This window comes from Larimichthys crocea, chromosome XXI (genome assembly GCF_000972845.2).
Source record: "Larimichthys crocea isolate SSNF chromosome XXI, L_crocea_2.0, whole genome shotgun sequence".
Taxonomy (NCBI): Eukaryota; Metazoa; Chordata; class Actinopteri; family Sciaenidae; genus Larimichthys; species Larimichthys crocea.
In genome coordinates, this window is record NC_040031.1 from 9,223,539 (window position 1) to 9,238,331 (window position 14,793).

Below are 14,793 nucleotides of genomic sequence, written 5' to 3' on the forward strand. Positions count from 1 at the left end.
GATGATGATGATGACGAGTAGGAAACACGTCTGTCTGTGTTGATGTGTGCTCACCTCACTGCTGCTGCTGCTGTGGGAGGTTTACCTGTGAGCTGCTGTTTGGATAGGAGAGGAGGAGAGAGAGAGAGAGAGAGAGAGAGAGAGAGAGAGAGGAGGCAGGAGGATACTTTACTATGTGTGTGCACAGGAGGAGGAGGGAGGGATGGATAGACAGATAGATGGATAGATAGATAGATAGATAGATAGATAGATAGATAGATGAATAGATGGATGAATAGATGGATGGATAAATAGATGGATAGATAGATAGATAGATAGATAGATAGATAGATAGATAGATAGATAGATAGATAGATAGATAGATAGATAGATGAATAGATGGATGAATAGATGGATGGATAAATAGATGGATAGATAGATAGATAGATAGATAGATAGATAGATAGATAGATAGATAGATAGATAGATAGATAGATAGATAGATAGAAGTGGAGAGGCAAAGCCAGGGAAGAGAGAGAGAGAGATAAAGTAGTGGGGCGGGCCGCACGCAGTGATTGGAAAATATCGAAGACGCGCACGCGCAATCCGATGATGGGTCTCCGTTACCGGGAGGGAGGGAGGGGTATGGTGAAAAAAAAAAAAAAAAAAGAGCATCTTTCTCTCGCGCGCCGCGTCCCCTCCTCTCCTCTCGAGCCTTTTGTGTTTGAAACTCATATCTCACATATCAATAATTCAAGCGCGCGCAGACGGAGCTCTCTCCTCCTCCTCCTCCCCAACAGCAACATCACCTCCTCCACCTCCACCTCCACCACAACCACAACCACAGCCACCTCCACCACACAGCACCAACACCAACACCAACACCACCCTCCGCGCGCTATGAGTTCTGCTGCCTCGTCACTCGTGCAGGGCCCCTCCGCAACGCGCGCGACTCCCGCTCATTGTGTTTGCAAGTGAAGAAGAAGTGAGAAAAGAAAAAGGAAAGAAACCTGGAGACCGGAGCGGAGATACCGGGAGAGACACCGTGAATTTTACCGGGGAGAGAGGAAAAAAAGAAAAGAGGAGTGAAGCCTAAAAATAAACCGTCTGGTTTTTTACCCCTGAGAGACTCCGCGGCGGGAGAAAGTGTCGCTGAGGCGGGTTCGGTCCAAGAAGACGGAGCGGCACCGAGTTGTAAAAGAATCCTTCTCTAAGGTTCGTCGGGGGAACACCGGGAAACTCTTTACTTTTTTTTCTAAAGGGGGAGCAGACCCACGGTTCAAGGTGTGAAGACGACCGAACAAGTTCACCTCCACCTCCACCCTCACCGCTCCGGTCCGGTTATGTTGGCGTTTTGCCTGCTGAGTGCCGTGTGGCTCGCGGCGAGCCCGGCCCGCGCTCAGAACGAGACGGAACCAATCGTCCTGGAGGGGAAGTGCCTAGTGGTGTGCGACTCCAACCCGACCTCGGACCCAACGGGCACCGCGCTCGGGATATCCGTACGCTCGGGCAGCGCCAAGGTGGCGTTCTCCGCAGTCCGGAACACCAACCATGAGCCCTCCGAGATGAGCAACCGGACCATGGTGATCTACTTCGACCGGGTAGGAGAAGAAAAAACTCTTCTTGTGTTATTTTATCGTAGAATCGTGAGTTCATGCATGCTCGGGTCAGAGTAACAGCACCTGCTGAGGGGAGGACGCATGTGGGAACTTTCATGCCTGATGTCAAACAGCCCGTGGAGAGTTTTCTCGTGCGCCACAGACCCACGGAGCTGTTCAAACCGGCCTGTTTAAAAAACTACAAACTCTGAATATGTTCTGTGAATAAAGGCTGGACTCAGTTTGGCAGCATGTTGTGCGTAAAGCGGATAAATCCGGCTGTTGACGCACAGCTGCGCCTCCGTGCGCCTCCCGGTAATGGTCTCGTGGACAGCTCTTGTGTCTTTAACGACTCATTTTAGAGGTGATACCTTCCCGTTAAAGTGGCTGGGTGAGTATAAACTGGTTTGAATATTCCAACTTGACAACATTGGATACGGGAGCTGACACGTCGCCAAATAATTGAGTAACGGCGGCGCGGGTCGAGAGGGCGAGGTCCTCCCCGCCTGCCGCTTAAAGGTTAATTCTCCCTCAAAGTGCCGTTCAATTACACTCCCAGAGTTCGCTTCCACCCATTAAAGCAGACATTTGGCTGCGGAAATGCATAATTGAAAATTCCATTTGAAAGATTGATTAAGTTCCTCCTTTCATTCCCACGTCAAGTTTGGAAGTTCTGACAGAAAGCGCGGATAAAGGAGAGTTATGTGTGGTCCGGTGGAGCGGGCCAGAGGGGCCTCTATCAAAAATATAAGCCAGATATGAATATGAGTGTAGAACAGCAGAGCACTGACATGTGGACTGTTGGAGTCAGTAGAAAATAAAGAAGCGTGGCGTCTGTGTGAGACATGTGAGTGTTAAGATGCGTTTGGCATCATGTTGGTCTGTAATAAATGTTTTACGCAGCCATGTGATCACTTCTGAGCGCAACCACCAGAAGGATAAAGCTGTTTATTCTTTCTTTCTTTCTTTCTTTCTTTCTTTCTTTCTTTCTTTCTTTCTTTCTTTATTTCTTTATTTCAGGTTCTAGTAAACGTTGGGAAGAATTTTGACGAGGAGAGGAGTAATTTCATCGCGCCGCGCAAAGGGATTTACAGTTTTAACTTCCACGTAGTCAAAGTCTACAACCGCCAAACTATACAGGCAAGTTCGTCTGTGTGTGTGTGTTTGTCTTTTAATGTGTATTTCTGTGTGTGTGTGTGTGTGTGTGTGTGTGTGTGTGTGTGTGTCCTCATAAAAGTTGAATATCAGCCGCACTGGAAATCATTTTGTAAGATGTTCCATTTCCCGGGAGACAGCGACGGAGGCGCGTTTTCTTTTTTTGTTTGTTTGATTTTTATTGAACAGATGAAAGCCAGTCACGCGCCTCCCCGCAGGCTCAATCATAATTAATCGATACGTGCGCGTGGGAGAGGGAGATGAAGCGCGTGGCAGCCTGGGAAGAAGGACAGGGGTGTTGTGGTTACTTTTGGCACCGTGGACAGAGACGTCCCCCCTCCCTCCTCTCTCCTCTCTCCATCTATCTCTGACTGTGTCTCAAGAAAAAGAAGCAGCAGACTGGCTGAGATTTGTTTTTGTTTTTTTGATTATTTAGAAGATTAAAACATTAGATGGGGAAAAAAAACAGGGCAAACAGAAACAGGCATTTTTTAATTTTCTGTCTCTTCCACACACACACACACACACACACACACACACACACACACACACACACACACCGCCTGCAGCATGCCCCCATCCACAACTCTCCTTTCATCCTACTAACTAACTCATTATCACTCCGCCTTTAGATGCAGTCTCCGTATCCGTTTGATGTGTCAAGCGATCGGAGGCACTTGAGCGAGTCTTAAACCCGTTTCCAGCGTTTAACACGCACGTGACGGCGCTTTACAAGCCACACAGCGTTAATTACAATGTATCTCTTGCAAATTAAACTGTTGTGTAATTATGCTGTTGGCTCCCCGGGGCGTTGGCATTATGTTTTTTTTTTATTTGCTACTTATACTTTATTATTGGAGTCTTGAATTAATTAGCATGGCAGCAGAAGTACCAACAATAACAACAACAAGGAGGCAGAGAGATATGCAAAGGTGGAGGAGGAGGGTGGGGGGTGGAGAAAAAAAAGCTACGTCAAGCTCGGCACACACTCCCAGACGTCTTTGTGCGCCTGAACGCAAACAGGCTGTGGATGGCAAACACTTGAGTCATGGCAGTGAGGTGATTAAGTCTGCCGTATCATGCACAGGGACAGTTTGCTGTTTCCTCAGGATGAATCTGGAAAACAGCAAAAGAGGAAAGCAGAGAATCTGTTTCTTCAGGCCGGAGTAGTCCAGTGAGGTTAAATCCTCGAAAACAAACGACATGAATTTAAAACTTCACATTGCGTCCTGTCACGTCCTGAAACAGAAAGAGGTGTAGGTCGTCCTCTCGCCTCTCTCCAAGCATCCAGCTCTGGGCGCGCCTGCTCACCTTTCAACCTCCTCCACTCCCTTCTTCCCATCTTCCCATCCATCCGGCACATCTGCTGTGTTGAAAACTCCCACTGTTTGACCGCCTTAGAGACAGCTACTGTGGTGCGTGCAAGAGATGAGAGACAGCAGGGAAAGGAGAGCTGTAAGGGATGGAGGGGGGGAGGAAGGAAAGGATGTAAGGAGGAAACAGTGAGAAGAAAAAAACAGGGATTTGGAATAAATGGAGAGCTGAATAAAAGACAAAGAAAGGATAGAAGGAGAAGGTTCAGGCAGGTGAAGAGAGAGAGAGAGGGAGGAAGCCAGACGTCATGAGTAACTATTGATCAGTGGATGCTGTGTAGCTGTACAAAGAGACGGATAAACAGTTTGTTCCATCTCTCATCAGTCCTTTCCTGTGCAGGGATCTGTCTGTCTATCTGTGAGGGGTGAGACAGGTGACGTGGGTGTTTAAAAAAAAAAAAAAGCTTTTCACCTCACAATTAAATACAGTACAGTCTCTCCCCCACATCTGACATCCGTCAGCTGCACGTCCACTAATCGAAAACTTACATTATTTATGAAAATCACTCACAATAAACGGACGATATCAAACACAATCCTGGTTTTTACAGGGGGCCGCCACCGCCGTGTATTTGAAATGAAATTGAAACAAAACTCCCTCGGTGGAACATGTTGTACCTGCAGCTCAGAACAGAGAGCACGGGGATCAGGAAGACAAACAGATGAGGTGCTGGTAGGATAACAATACTCAACAATGTGCAGCGCTTATGAATCACAAGTTTCACCACAGTCGCCGTGTACTGGAAGCAGCTGAGGTGTTAGACAGAATCAGCCTTTCAGTGTTGAAGTTGATGTTCGGATCAATTGCTTTTGTGACTGTGGCCGACGGAGGGTTAAAAAAAGGCCTGTCACACAGAGAGAGAGAGAGAGAGTGGCTCTGAATTTTAGAAAAGATCACCTAAAAGAAAAAAGCTTTTATTTTGGCGAGGGGCTGGAGTATTATGCTCTGTGAAGAAGCTGCATTTTATACACCCGAACGTTCACGAAGCCTCGGGTCACGGCAGCACCGCGAGGGGTGAAAGCTACACAAGGAGCACGACTACTACGCCTCACGCTGTGTGTGTGTGTGTGTGTGTGTGTGTGTGTGTGTGTGTGTATTAAGCCTTTCATTTTCCCACTGAGAGGAGAAAACCTGGAGGCTTTGCTTCGAGCTGTTGATGGCACGTGACTCTGAAAGATTTTACCTTTTACCTGCTGCTCTTTGGGCTGGAGGAACTCACGTTTGAACTCAGAGCAGCTGCATGTGTCTGCAGGCAGAGGCCTCTCATCTCCTTCCACATCAGGCTGCACTTTGCTTTCACATTTTAACTCTCTAACCAGGGTCACCAGGGTCATCCCATCTCTGTTAATTTAATGCAAGGAGATATATATGTATATATAGGAACCCAGACAGTTGCTAACTACTTGCACCACCTGGGCTCGGATTTAATTAACTGTTCATTTTATGCGTTACATACACAGTGTTAGTTTTTAAAATGGGAAAATAAATCATCGTCTCTGAGCAGAACTTAGAATAGACTCATCAACATGTGGGTGGTTGGTTATTTCGAACAGAGCAGGCGAAGGACTGTAGTCAGTGATTTGATTTAAAGGAAACATATCCACATTGCTATTATAGTTTCATTAGCAGCCCAGCAGTAATCACTGTGAGGATTAGGACTTAGTGGAGCCCAGCTAATTGTTTTTGTCCGACGTGCAGCAGTAAACAACACGAAGACACAGAAATGAATGTAATTGACTAAGTATTTACATACACATTCTGACCTCGTGCGCTCTAATTATATTGTTTATATAATCTAGGAGGAATGCTGTGTGACTGCAGCTGCTGCTCTCTGATTAAAGCGGCCGTAGTGCTGTCACAGAGTGCTCATGCAGGCACTTAATTAAAGTGTTGGTGAATTCTGTTTAAAAAAACAAACAAAAAAAAAACACTTTTTAAAGATTTATACGTGCGGATGAAACTTAGCAAAAAGGCTCATCCCTTCTAGACATCTTTAAATATCATCAAACGGTTTATTTAATATCGTCTGCTTCCCCATGCAGCCAAAAGACTGCGAGACAAAACACAAAAATAATCGGTCCCACTTTAAACACTCATACATACGTGCTTTAAAGGTCCAGTGTGTCAGATTTAGGGTCCTCTGTTTACAGATAGTTAGAAATGAATGGCGTGTGTTAAATATGTGGAAATATGGAAAATTAAAAACTCAATTACAAAGAGCAGATTTTGATATTTCAAACAAAACATTCATGGAAACTGAACAGTGAGGACTGAGACAGAAAGAGCAACAAGTTTCCAAGCATTGGATTCATGTTTCACCAATTATCAGATCATTTAATGTTTTATTTTCACCGCTTGTGACAGATTATCAGTTTGTTTCCTCGCCAAAACAAAAGCATGCGCCATGTGAACGGCCCCAGTAGGTTAACATGGCACCTTGCTGCACTTCCGCCTCCGTGCCTCATGTCTCCGGCATTAGACAACATCTCTCTACTACCGTCACTAAACCACCAAATTCAGGAATATCATTGGGAAAAATGACGTTCCATCCCGTTAGTAGCGTTTCAGAGACTTTGTTTATTTCTTTTAATCTTCACTTTAGCAGACAAGGCCTTAAGAACAATTTCCTCTGGACAATAACTGCCTGGACATTCAGTGCTTAAGCAGTTCTGGCTGCACGTTGTAGCTCGACACCTTACTGAGACACTTTATGTAGGTTTTGCCTTTAATTTGTCACCTGTCTGTATATGTGTTCCTTTAACACGATAATAACAATTTTAGAAATGTTGCCTGACTCCTGCTGCTCTCTCCAACCCACAGCTCTGTTAGATGTCAGCTGTCTTCCTTCCTATGTCAACACAGATACATTTAACCTGTGCTAATGCCTAGATAACACACCAGAGGGACACACAGGATTCATATAAACCAATATTTTCTCACTGACCTACATGGAAAGAAACAGATCCACACGTCACCTTTACTAGTGCCCAAGATGGTGGTCCAAAGCCAATTCAGTGACTAGTTTAGTTAAGCAGGATTTGGCCCAGGACATGGATTAACACAGTAAACTACTACTGCACCACTACTAGTGAAGTCCTATCATATAAGAATAAAGGTGAGGATAAGGCTGAACGTTGATTTGTAGTTTGGGTGCATGTGGTGGACAGAGAAACTAGATCTAGAGGTCTAGAGGGCAGAATTTATGAATTTTCTCTACAAACTCATGTTGCAATGAAAACATTAGTTTTAAAGGTAAAAAAATGATCAAGGTCTGTAGATTAATTCATTAATATCTTATAATCTTTCATCTAGAAAAGTGGGCGTCTTTACTGTGCACCTGAAATATCACATAAGATGTGACACTACACCCAACGCAGGCTACCACCACTGGGTGTTTCAGAGAAAGGGAGTAGCCAGCGATGTGCTGATGTGTAATAAATGAAATAAACAGCATGAATTTTGTGTCATGAGAAAGAAAAATAAAAACACACAACTCTTCTTCTGCTGCGAGCTGGCTGGCTTCGACAGCGTTCATCTATACAGAGTGGAGATGCAGGGAAATGAGAAGCGAGTCAAAGCGACATAAATAAACACCTTATCTGCTCCTATGTTCTCCTGCCTTTGAGAGAGGGGGAAGAAAAGACAGAATAACGGAGTTGCTTTTGTCTGGAACGGGCCAGAGAGACAACACAGACACACAGACGACGTCTTTTAGTTTGGTTCAAATGTTCCTGCAGCTGCTGAATGTGTCGCACGATGTGTCAGGATGATTTTGGAGATTTTTAGCGTTTCCCAGTTACCTGCAAAACATTCCCAGCAGGCTCAGGTGTGCTTTGTGTTGTGCTAATTAGAAAGCATGCTAAACTAAAATGGCAAACACAGTAAACATTGAACCTGCTAACAGCAACTCGAAAGTCTGGTTTCCCCACATTCCCATTACAGTTCACTGTGGATGTTCCTTCTTGTTGCATATCCGTCTCTGAGAAACCTCAAACTGATCTGCTGTCAATAACATGTCTATAATTACAGTTTTTAACGACACACAGTGTCAAATACGTCAGATTTCCTCTGGTTTACTCAGCATGAAGCTGCAGGTAGTAGGAAATGTTTCATTTGCATTAGTAGTAACTTAATGGAGCATTTTCAGAGCGCTCCTGGTGTTTATGGAAAGCTTGTGCTACTGGTTCACCAGACACCAAAACAGGAAGATGTTATACAAATTAGGATTATACTGTTTTACCTCTTATAGAGTGTGTGTGTTTTCTTTCCTTTGCATATCTGGCCTGTGTTTACTGAGGCTGGCAGGGAGAGATGATTAAAAAATAGTTTAAGGACAAGAGAGACAGGTTAGGGGAAGTGTCATTCTGGACAAGAAACATAATGTTCATTACGAAGCGGAAAACCAAAAAAGGAGAGTGTTAGTGGGGAGGTGTCCGCGACAGCCCAACCAACTGTTAGAGCTCCTCGAGGAGCCTTTTCTCTGCAACACTTTTTGTGTGTTGCACTGTTAAACGCTCCTTCTTGTACAAGAATAATAAATTCAACTTAAACTTTGATACTTTGAATCCAGTCCTCCTTATTCAAGGGTTCTTACTTAAAAACATTTTTTAAGGAACTCTCTGGTGATTGGTTTGAATGGTTTCACACCAGAAACGAGCAGCTCCGACTCGACACCGACCCAAACAAACTGCACGGAGGATGCATGTGAAAAGACACTTAAAGGATAATTACTTGTTTCCTCGTTGACACCTGATAAAAGCATCATTATAATATCGCACATTGTCATCTGGATTCACTAATTAAACTTACAGGAGGTACGTTATGGTAATCATTAACGATCCAGGAAGGAAGCGTGATTCCTCTCGGTTACTTTTTATGACAGAAAGTCAAATATAAAAACTCATTTTACAGCATGGGTTCTTTTGTCTGATGTGACATTTTAATGGATTTAGCACGAGGCAATTTATGGTGATGACCATGGTGATGATTTGTCCATTAAAATCATCCATCCAGTCAGAAGGTAAAGGATCTGTTTCTTCCTCAGACTCAGAGAATATGTAGAATATAGAGACATCATGTCAAAATCATGGGGAAGCATTTCTGAGTGTTTGCACGTTGTCTTTGTTCTGTGCGCTGCTCTGATAACTCAGATGAAGCCTTCCATCTTCTGTTTTTACAGTTATGTCATTGTTTATGCTCATAAAGATTCTGCAAGCCAGATGCTCGGTTTCATTTTTATCCAATCAACCCGCTCAGACTTCTTCGGTTTGGCGGAACATTATAGAAGGCTATGCGAGACTGTGCTCATGTGTGAAAGAGAGGAGGTGTGAGAGCAAGCTTTGAATATTCATTGTTGTTAAATTGAACGAGATTATTACAACGATCAAACATAAGTGAGTCATTAGGACCGCAGACATAGCCCGAGAAAAGATCGTTCACATCTCTTGCCAAATGCTCTTTAGGTCTAAAGCTATGTTTAACCAAAGTGTGAATATTTTATTGCTCATAAAAGTCAGAGGAAATCTCACAAGTCAGTTTTTGTCATGAGAGTGTGAGCATGTTGCTGACATCAGGCTTCCAGAGAGTAGAATGACACATTAAGACATATGATTTGCAGAATATGACAAAAATAGACTATACTTTTCATAATTATGATTTCATTAGTGTACAAACACAATAACAATAAGCACTGCTATGTTTCTGCGACCTCAGAATGAGATGTTGAAGTCTGCAACCCTAGAACAAACAAACCAAACACTGACACTTACATGGTTCGTCGGGGAGAGTGATGTGAGGGGTATGCAATCTGCATGTCTGTCACACAAAGCACTCCTGTCCATATCTGCGTGTAGCAGCTTCAAAGACCGCGTAAGCCTGGCTGCTGCCTCACCTCCGGTCTACAGTGGTCCCTCGTTTATCGCGGGGGATACGTTCTAAAAATAACCCGCAATAAACGAAATCCGCGAAGTAAGTTTTACAATTATTATACATGTTTTAATGCCGTAAAACCCCTAACCACACACTTTTATACACCTTTTTACACGCATTTTGTACAGTACTCCCTTAGTTACGCTGTAAAAATAAAGCATGCAAAATTACACAAAAAAAATCCGCGAAACAGCGAGGCTGCAAAAGGTGAACCGCGTTATAGCGAGGGACGACTGTATAGCTGGGACTGTGAGGCTGAAACATCTGCCCAACATCTGCAGGATTTGCTGGAGTAACACTTTCATAATAAATAAATGTTCAGTTTTAGTTCTGTCTCTGATCTTAGCTGCTCGGTTATTCTCAGCGTGGAGAACTCCATGTTGTGAGGCCTTAATTTGGTTTTGAGGTGGCACTGTCTTTGCAAAGCTGGTGAAAAGTGATGACAGCTGATGGTCTTTCTTCTCATATTTCCACTAGTAGAATTGGACTTTAGGTTCGCCACATTCTGTCTGGTTAGCAGTGTCGATTCTGAAGCTGTTCAGCCTGCCCAATTATATTAATGACTGCTCAGGCAGTGGGCAGTTCGTAAAGACTGTCTCACCTCGGCCAGTTTACCCAGAATTACCAAACCTGTTCTCAGAACAGTGCACGCACGCATCATTACTCAGCTCCTGTCCATTCAAATAGAATAACTAGAACTGCAGTGCATCTGTCCGTGTGGTCGGAGTGGTTGGTGGTTGTCAGTGTTTAAAGTAACGACACTGATGACTGGGCTAACAGCATCAATATTAAAAATTAAAAAAATAAAAGCATCAAAGGCAAAAATCTAGCCAGAGCTAAACCAAGCCTGTGAGTTAGGACACCTGAAGTGCAGTGTGTGTGTGTGTGTGTGTGTGTGAGTGAGTGTGTGTGTGTGTTTGAGTCTACAAAGCAGCTTTTTGTCACACCATTAGGGTTTAGCTTCACCCCCGTGGTGTAAGGTGCCAGTTTCTTCATATTTTGCAGTTATTTATTGACGACAGCCAGATCACTCTCTTTCGGCCGTCTTCATGTCATGATGAGGTTGCTTTCTTCGTTTCTTCGTTTCTCAATCACTGCTTTGACATTTGGCAAACTGGTTTCAGAGTTTCGTGTTTTGCCTCTCACTCAGATTATGACAGGTTAAGGCTTTTCGATGCTTTCCCACAAATTAATGATGTTGTTCCCTGAGGCGATATTGATATTTTTGCAAGATGAGTTTTTGTGTCCTGGTCTTAGAGTAAATAGATCAGTAAACATCTGACCTTTGCTCTGGTTGCCTTCATGTCTTCCATGGCATCATTTTTTAAATTACTCCCAAACTGCTTCCCTCAAAAACTCTCTTCAGTTTAGAAGAACGCTTCTCCTGCAGACTCATCATCATCCAACGCTGTGTTTGCACAGGAACAAAGCAAATAATTGTTCTACAGATGCAATCTTTCCATAAACATTTAAACAGAGATCGGCTGAAGCAGATCAGATGCAGATTTCTAAAAATTCATCCGACTGAGAGAAACAATGCAAAGCATCATTACAAAGGAAAAAACACTGATGACCAGCAAACTCACACTGGATTCAGCTTCTACACTGACTGATGATTACAGTTATATATCACAAGATTATCAGATTTTTTCCCTTTAATTTACATGAAGTTGAAGATTTTCCACCACAGACGACTTTGTGTCCCAGTGAACCATGACAGTGAGCCACCATGGAGGCAGCAGCTCTAGGAACTTGGAGGGTGATTGGTGGTTCAAGACTTGTAGCTGAAGAGGTTCCAGTTTCACCTCCTGGGCACTGCAGAGGTGCTTTTGAGCAAGGCACTGAACACCTAACTGCTCCCTGACATGCATACTTGCACATATCCAAGCCCTTTGTGTGTGTGAGGTTGTGTTTTGGGTCTATGTGTCAGTATTTTGTGATAAAAGTAATATATTACATCTTTTACATTACATTGCATTTAGCAGACGCTTTTATCCAAAGCGACTTACAGAGGAGGACCATCATATTATATCTTGAAGACCATCATATTACATCTCAGGGGTGGCAGTAGCACAGTCCATAGGGACTTGGCTTGGGAACCGGAGGGTGGCCAGTTCAAGTCCCACATGGACCAAAAATATGGAAGGTGGACTGGTAGCTGGAGAGGTGCCCTTGAGCAAGGCGCCGACCCCCCCAACTGCTCACTGGGCGCTGGCCCATCACTCTCTCCACATTTGCGTGTCTATGCCGTTGTACTGCGTGTGTGTCCGGGTTAAAATGCATGTAAATAAAAAAAAATAGAGTAAAAAAAGAATTTCCCCATTGAGGGATTAATAAAGTATATCTTCATCTTCTTCTTGAAACATAGATGGTACTCAATGGAAAGCAAAGCCGTGACACACACTCCACAGCTTACAGCCAAATTCATCATTCTTGCAAACATCACTACTTGCATCCTTTTTTGTAACGTCTTGTGCGAAGCTGCTCTCGCTGCTGCGCCTGCGTTTGGTCAGTCAGAGTTAAAGACGGAGTAATTTCCCTTGTGTCTGCGCTGCGTTTTTTTAAAATGAGCTCCAGGAAAATCCATTCATAATGTTCTTAAATTTCCTGCTAACAAACGATACAATCGAAGACGCGCTGAGGTAAAACAAATAAAGATTAACGCCTGTCACACTCTGCTGCTGGCAGAGCTAAAGAGGCTGCAGCCATCACTGCAGCACTGACGGAGGACGAGCAGACGGACGGCCTTTTGTCTTCGGACAGCGCCATCCTGAGACTTAGTGCTTAAAGGGTAATAGAATCTGTTGTGTAGCCTTTGCCATATATAACGCTTATCTAGAACGATGCTGGCTGAGGAAACAATGACGTCTCTGTATGGGACATAAATAAGGTGCAGATGCAGTGTTGCTTTTACAGTAACCTATTATCATCTACCTATGTACACAAGCTTTCCTTTCTTCTCACTGCAGTGAGCTTTTCAACTGTGTGCTGTTACAGAGCGCCACAGTTTGCTTTCAGCCAAACATCTTATTATATCTGAAATATAACATGCTAACTCCATCGTCTGTTCATGTTCACATTTCATCTGTAATTGGAAAACAGCACTCTGAGAGTTCTACATTCTATTTCTAGAAAGCACCAACTTTAGTCTTCCACAATGGTGCATCAACAAATAACAGAAATCTGGAAATCAAACAGAGTTGACCTATATACGATGGTCCAGACTCTAATAACCAGAGAGCCGGGGCACAGCTGGAAAAAGAACTTCTCCACCTCGTTACCAGCGGGTGACCGGTTTGCAGGTAATTAAAATTTTTAGATTTACACTTTCCACAACATTCATCGAGAAGCTGCATCACTCGAATCTCCCTGTGCATGATATTGTTTTATCGATCGCCATTTGCCAGCGGTCCTGTCAATCAAACAGCGTTGTTTCAGCAGGAGGACGGCTGTTTGTTTGACTCAACATGCACACAGGAAATACATATTTGAACATTTTAACAAGGAGGTGGTAAGATTGTATCCTACATCCATCCATGTCAGGAACACTTTGTTTCAGTCAGAGCTAGGGATGTAACAATACACTCAACTCATGATTCGATTCGAGTCAAAAAGTTTAAATCAAAATGAGCTACAGACAAATTATGACCAAATAAAATGATCTTTTTATTTGAAGGGAAAAAAAATCTTTCTTTACAGAAACTCCCAAACAGTTTGTGTTCTTATAAAAAGTCTGAATTTCCACTAGCCACATTTTTTCCCGTGCAAAAAAGACTTAATTAAGAATTCATTTGATCATTTTATTAGCTAAAGCTTTAAATGAATCTTACAATGAAGTTGGGAACTTAAGTACATACAAACATTTCATTACTCATTAACCCTTACATACTATTCAGGGTTCAGACCCATTTTTTGTACATAACAATGCAAAACACTAAAACCTGCGAGCAGCACGCGTCAATTTCCACAGAGCACCTCGAGCGGGCGAAAGCCAGACACAGAAAAAGCAAAGAGAATCCGGTGGATTTTCAAAATAAAATACCCCGTGCAAACTGCCGGTCCTAAAAACAGACAAAAGCGAAACTAATTAACTACGTAACATATTTACACATGTAGAAGCATGTTTAGAAGGGAAACACCGGGAAAATGTCCAAATCTGAGCAAGTAAACAAAGTCTGGCGAGCTAAGCGCTCGCTCCTGAAACACTCTCGGTGGGGTTTGAAGTCGCGTGCAGGACGGACTAAATACGCCACGCTCACGCAACGCGCCAGGAAGCCCGTTTGACCAGTGAGAGCACGCGCTGTGCGGGTTCCCATTCGCCAAGAATCGCGATTAATTTTTTCTGTCAACCGATTCGAGTCGTCATGCATTTGTACCGATTTTTAAACGCGTCACGATGCATCGTTACATCCCTAGTCAGAGCATCACTGTGTACCCGCCCCTGAATAGCACTGGAGTAACTTTGTAATTTCCACCAGAGGAAATTTGACCATTTTAAAAAAAAAAGAAAGAGAAAGAAAGGCAGAGGGTGTCACAGGCTGCACCATTATATATATGTATCCATCACCACGTCCATCTGCAGCAGTCTGCAGGAGTACAAGAGACGGCAGAAGAAAAAAGAGGTGACATATAACAAAATACAGAGATGAAGGAGAGGAAAGAGAGGCAGACAAAAAGAAAAGAGAGGAGTATCATTGTCACGTCAAGACAGATTTGATGATGCAATAACAGGATGTCATCATGCCGCTGGCATTAAGTG

At 43.5% G+C, this 14,793-nt stretch overlaps 1 protein-coding gene across 1 annotated transcript in view; it reads left to right on the top strand.

Annotated features, from left to right (window-relative positions):
• The first annotated feature begins 640 nt into the window (after window positions 1-640).
• cbln1 (cerebellin 1 precursor) overlaps window positions 641-14,793 on the top strand; it is a 22,099-nt gene continuing 7,946 nt past the window's right edge. Inside the window, exons 1-2 of the mRNA XM_019258202.2 lie at window positions 641-1,580; window positions 2,598-2,717. Coding sequence (XP_019113747.1) covers window positions 1,323-1,580; window positions 2,598-2,717 — 378 coding nt within the window. The 5' untranslated portion in view covers window positions 641-1,322. The remainder of the gene's footprint in view (window positions 1,581-2,597; window positions 2,718-14,793) is intronic.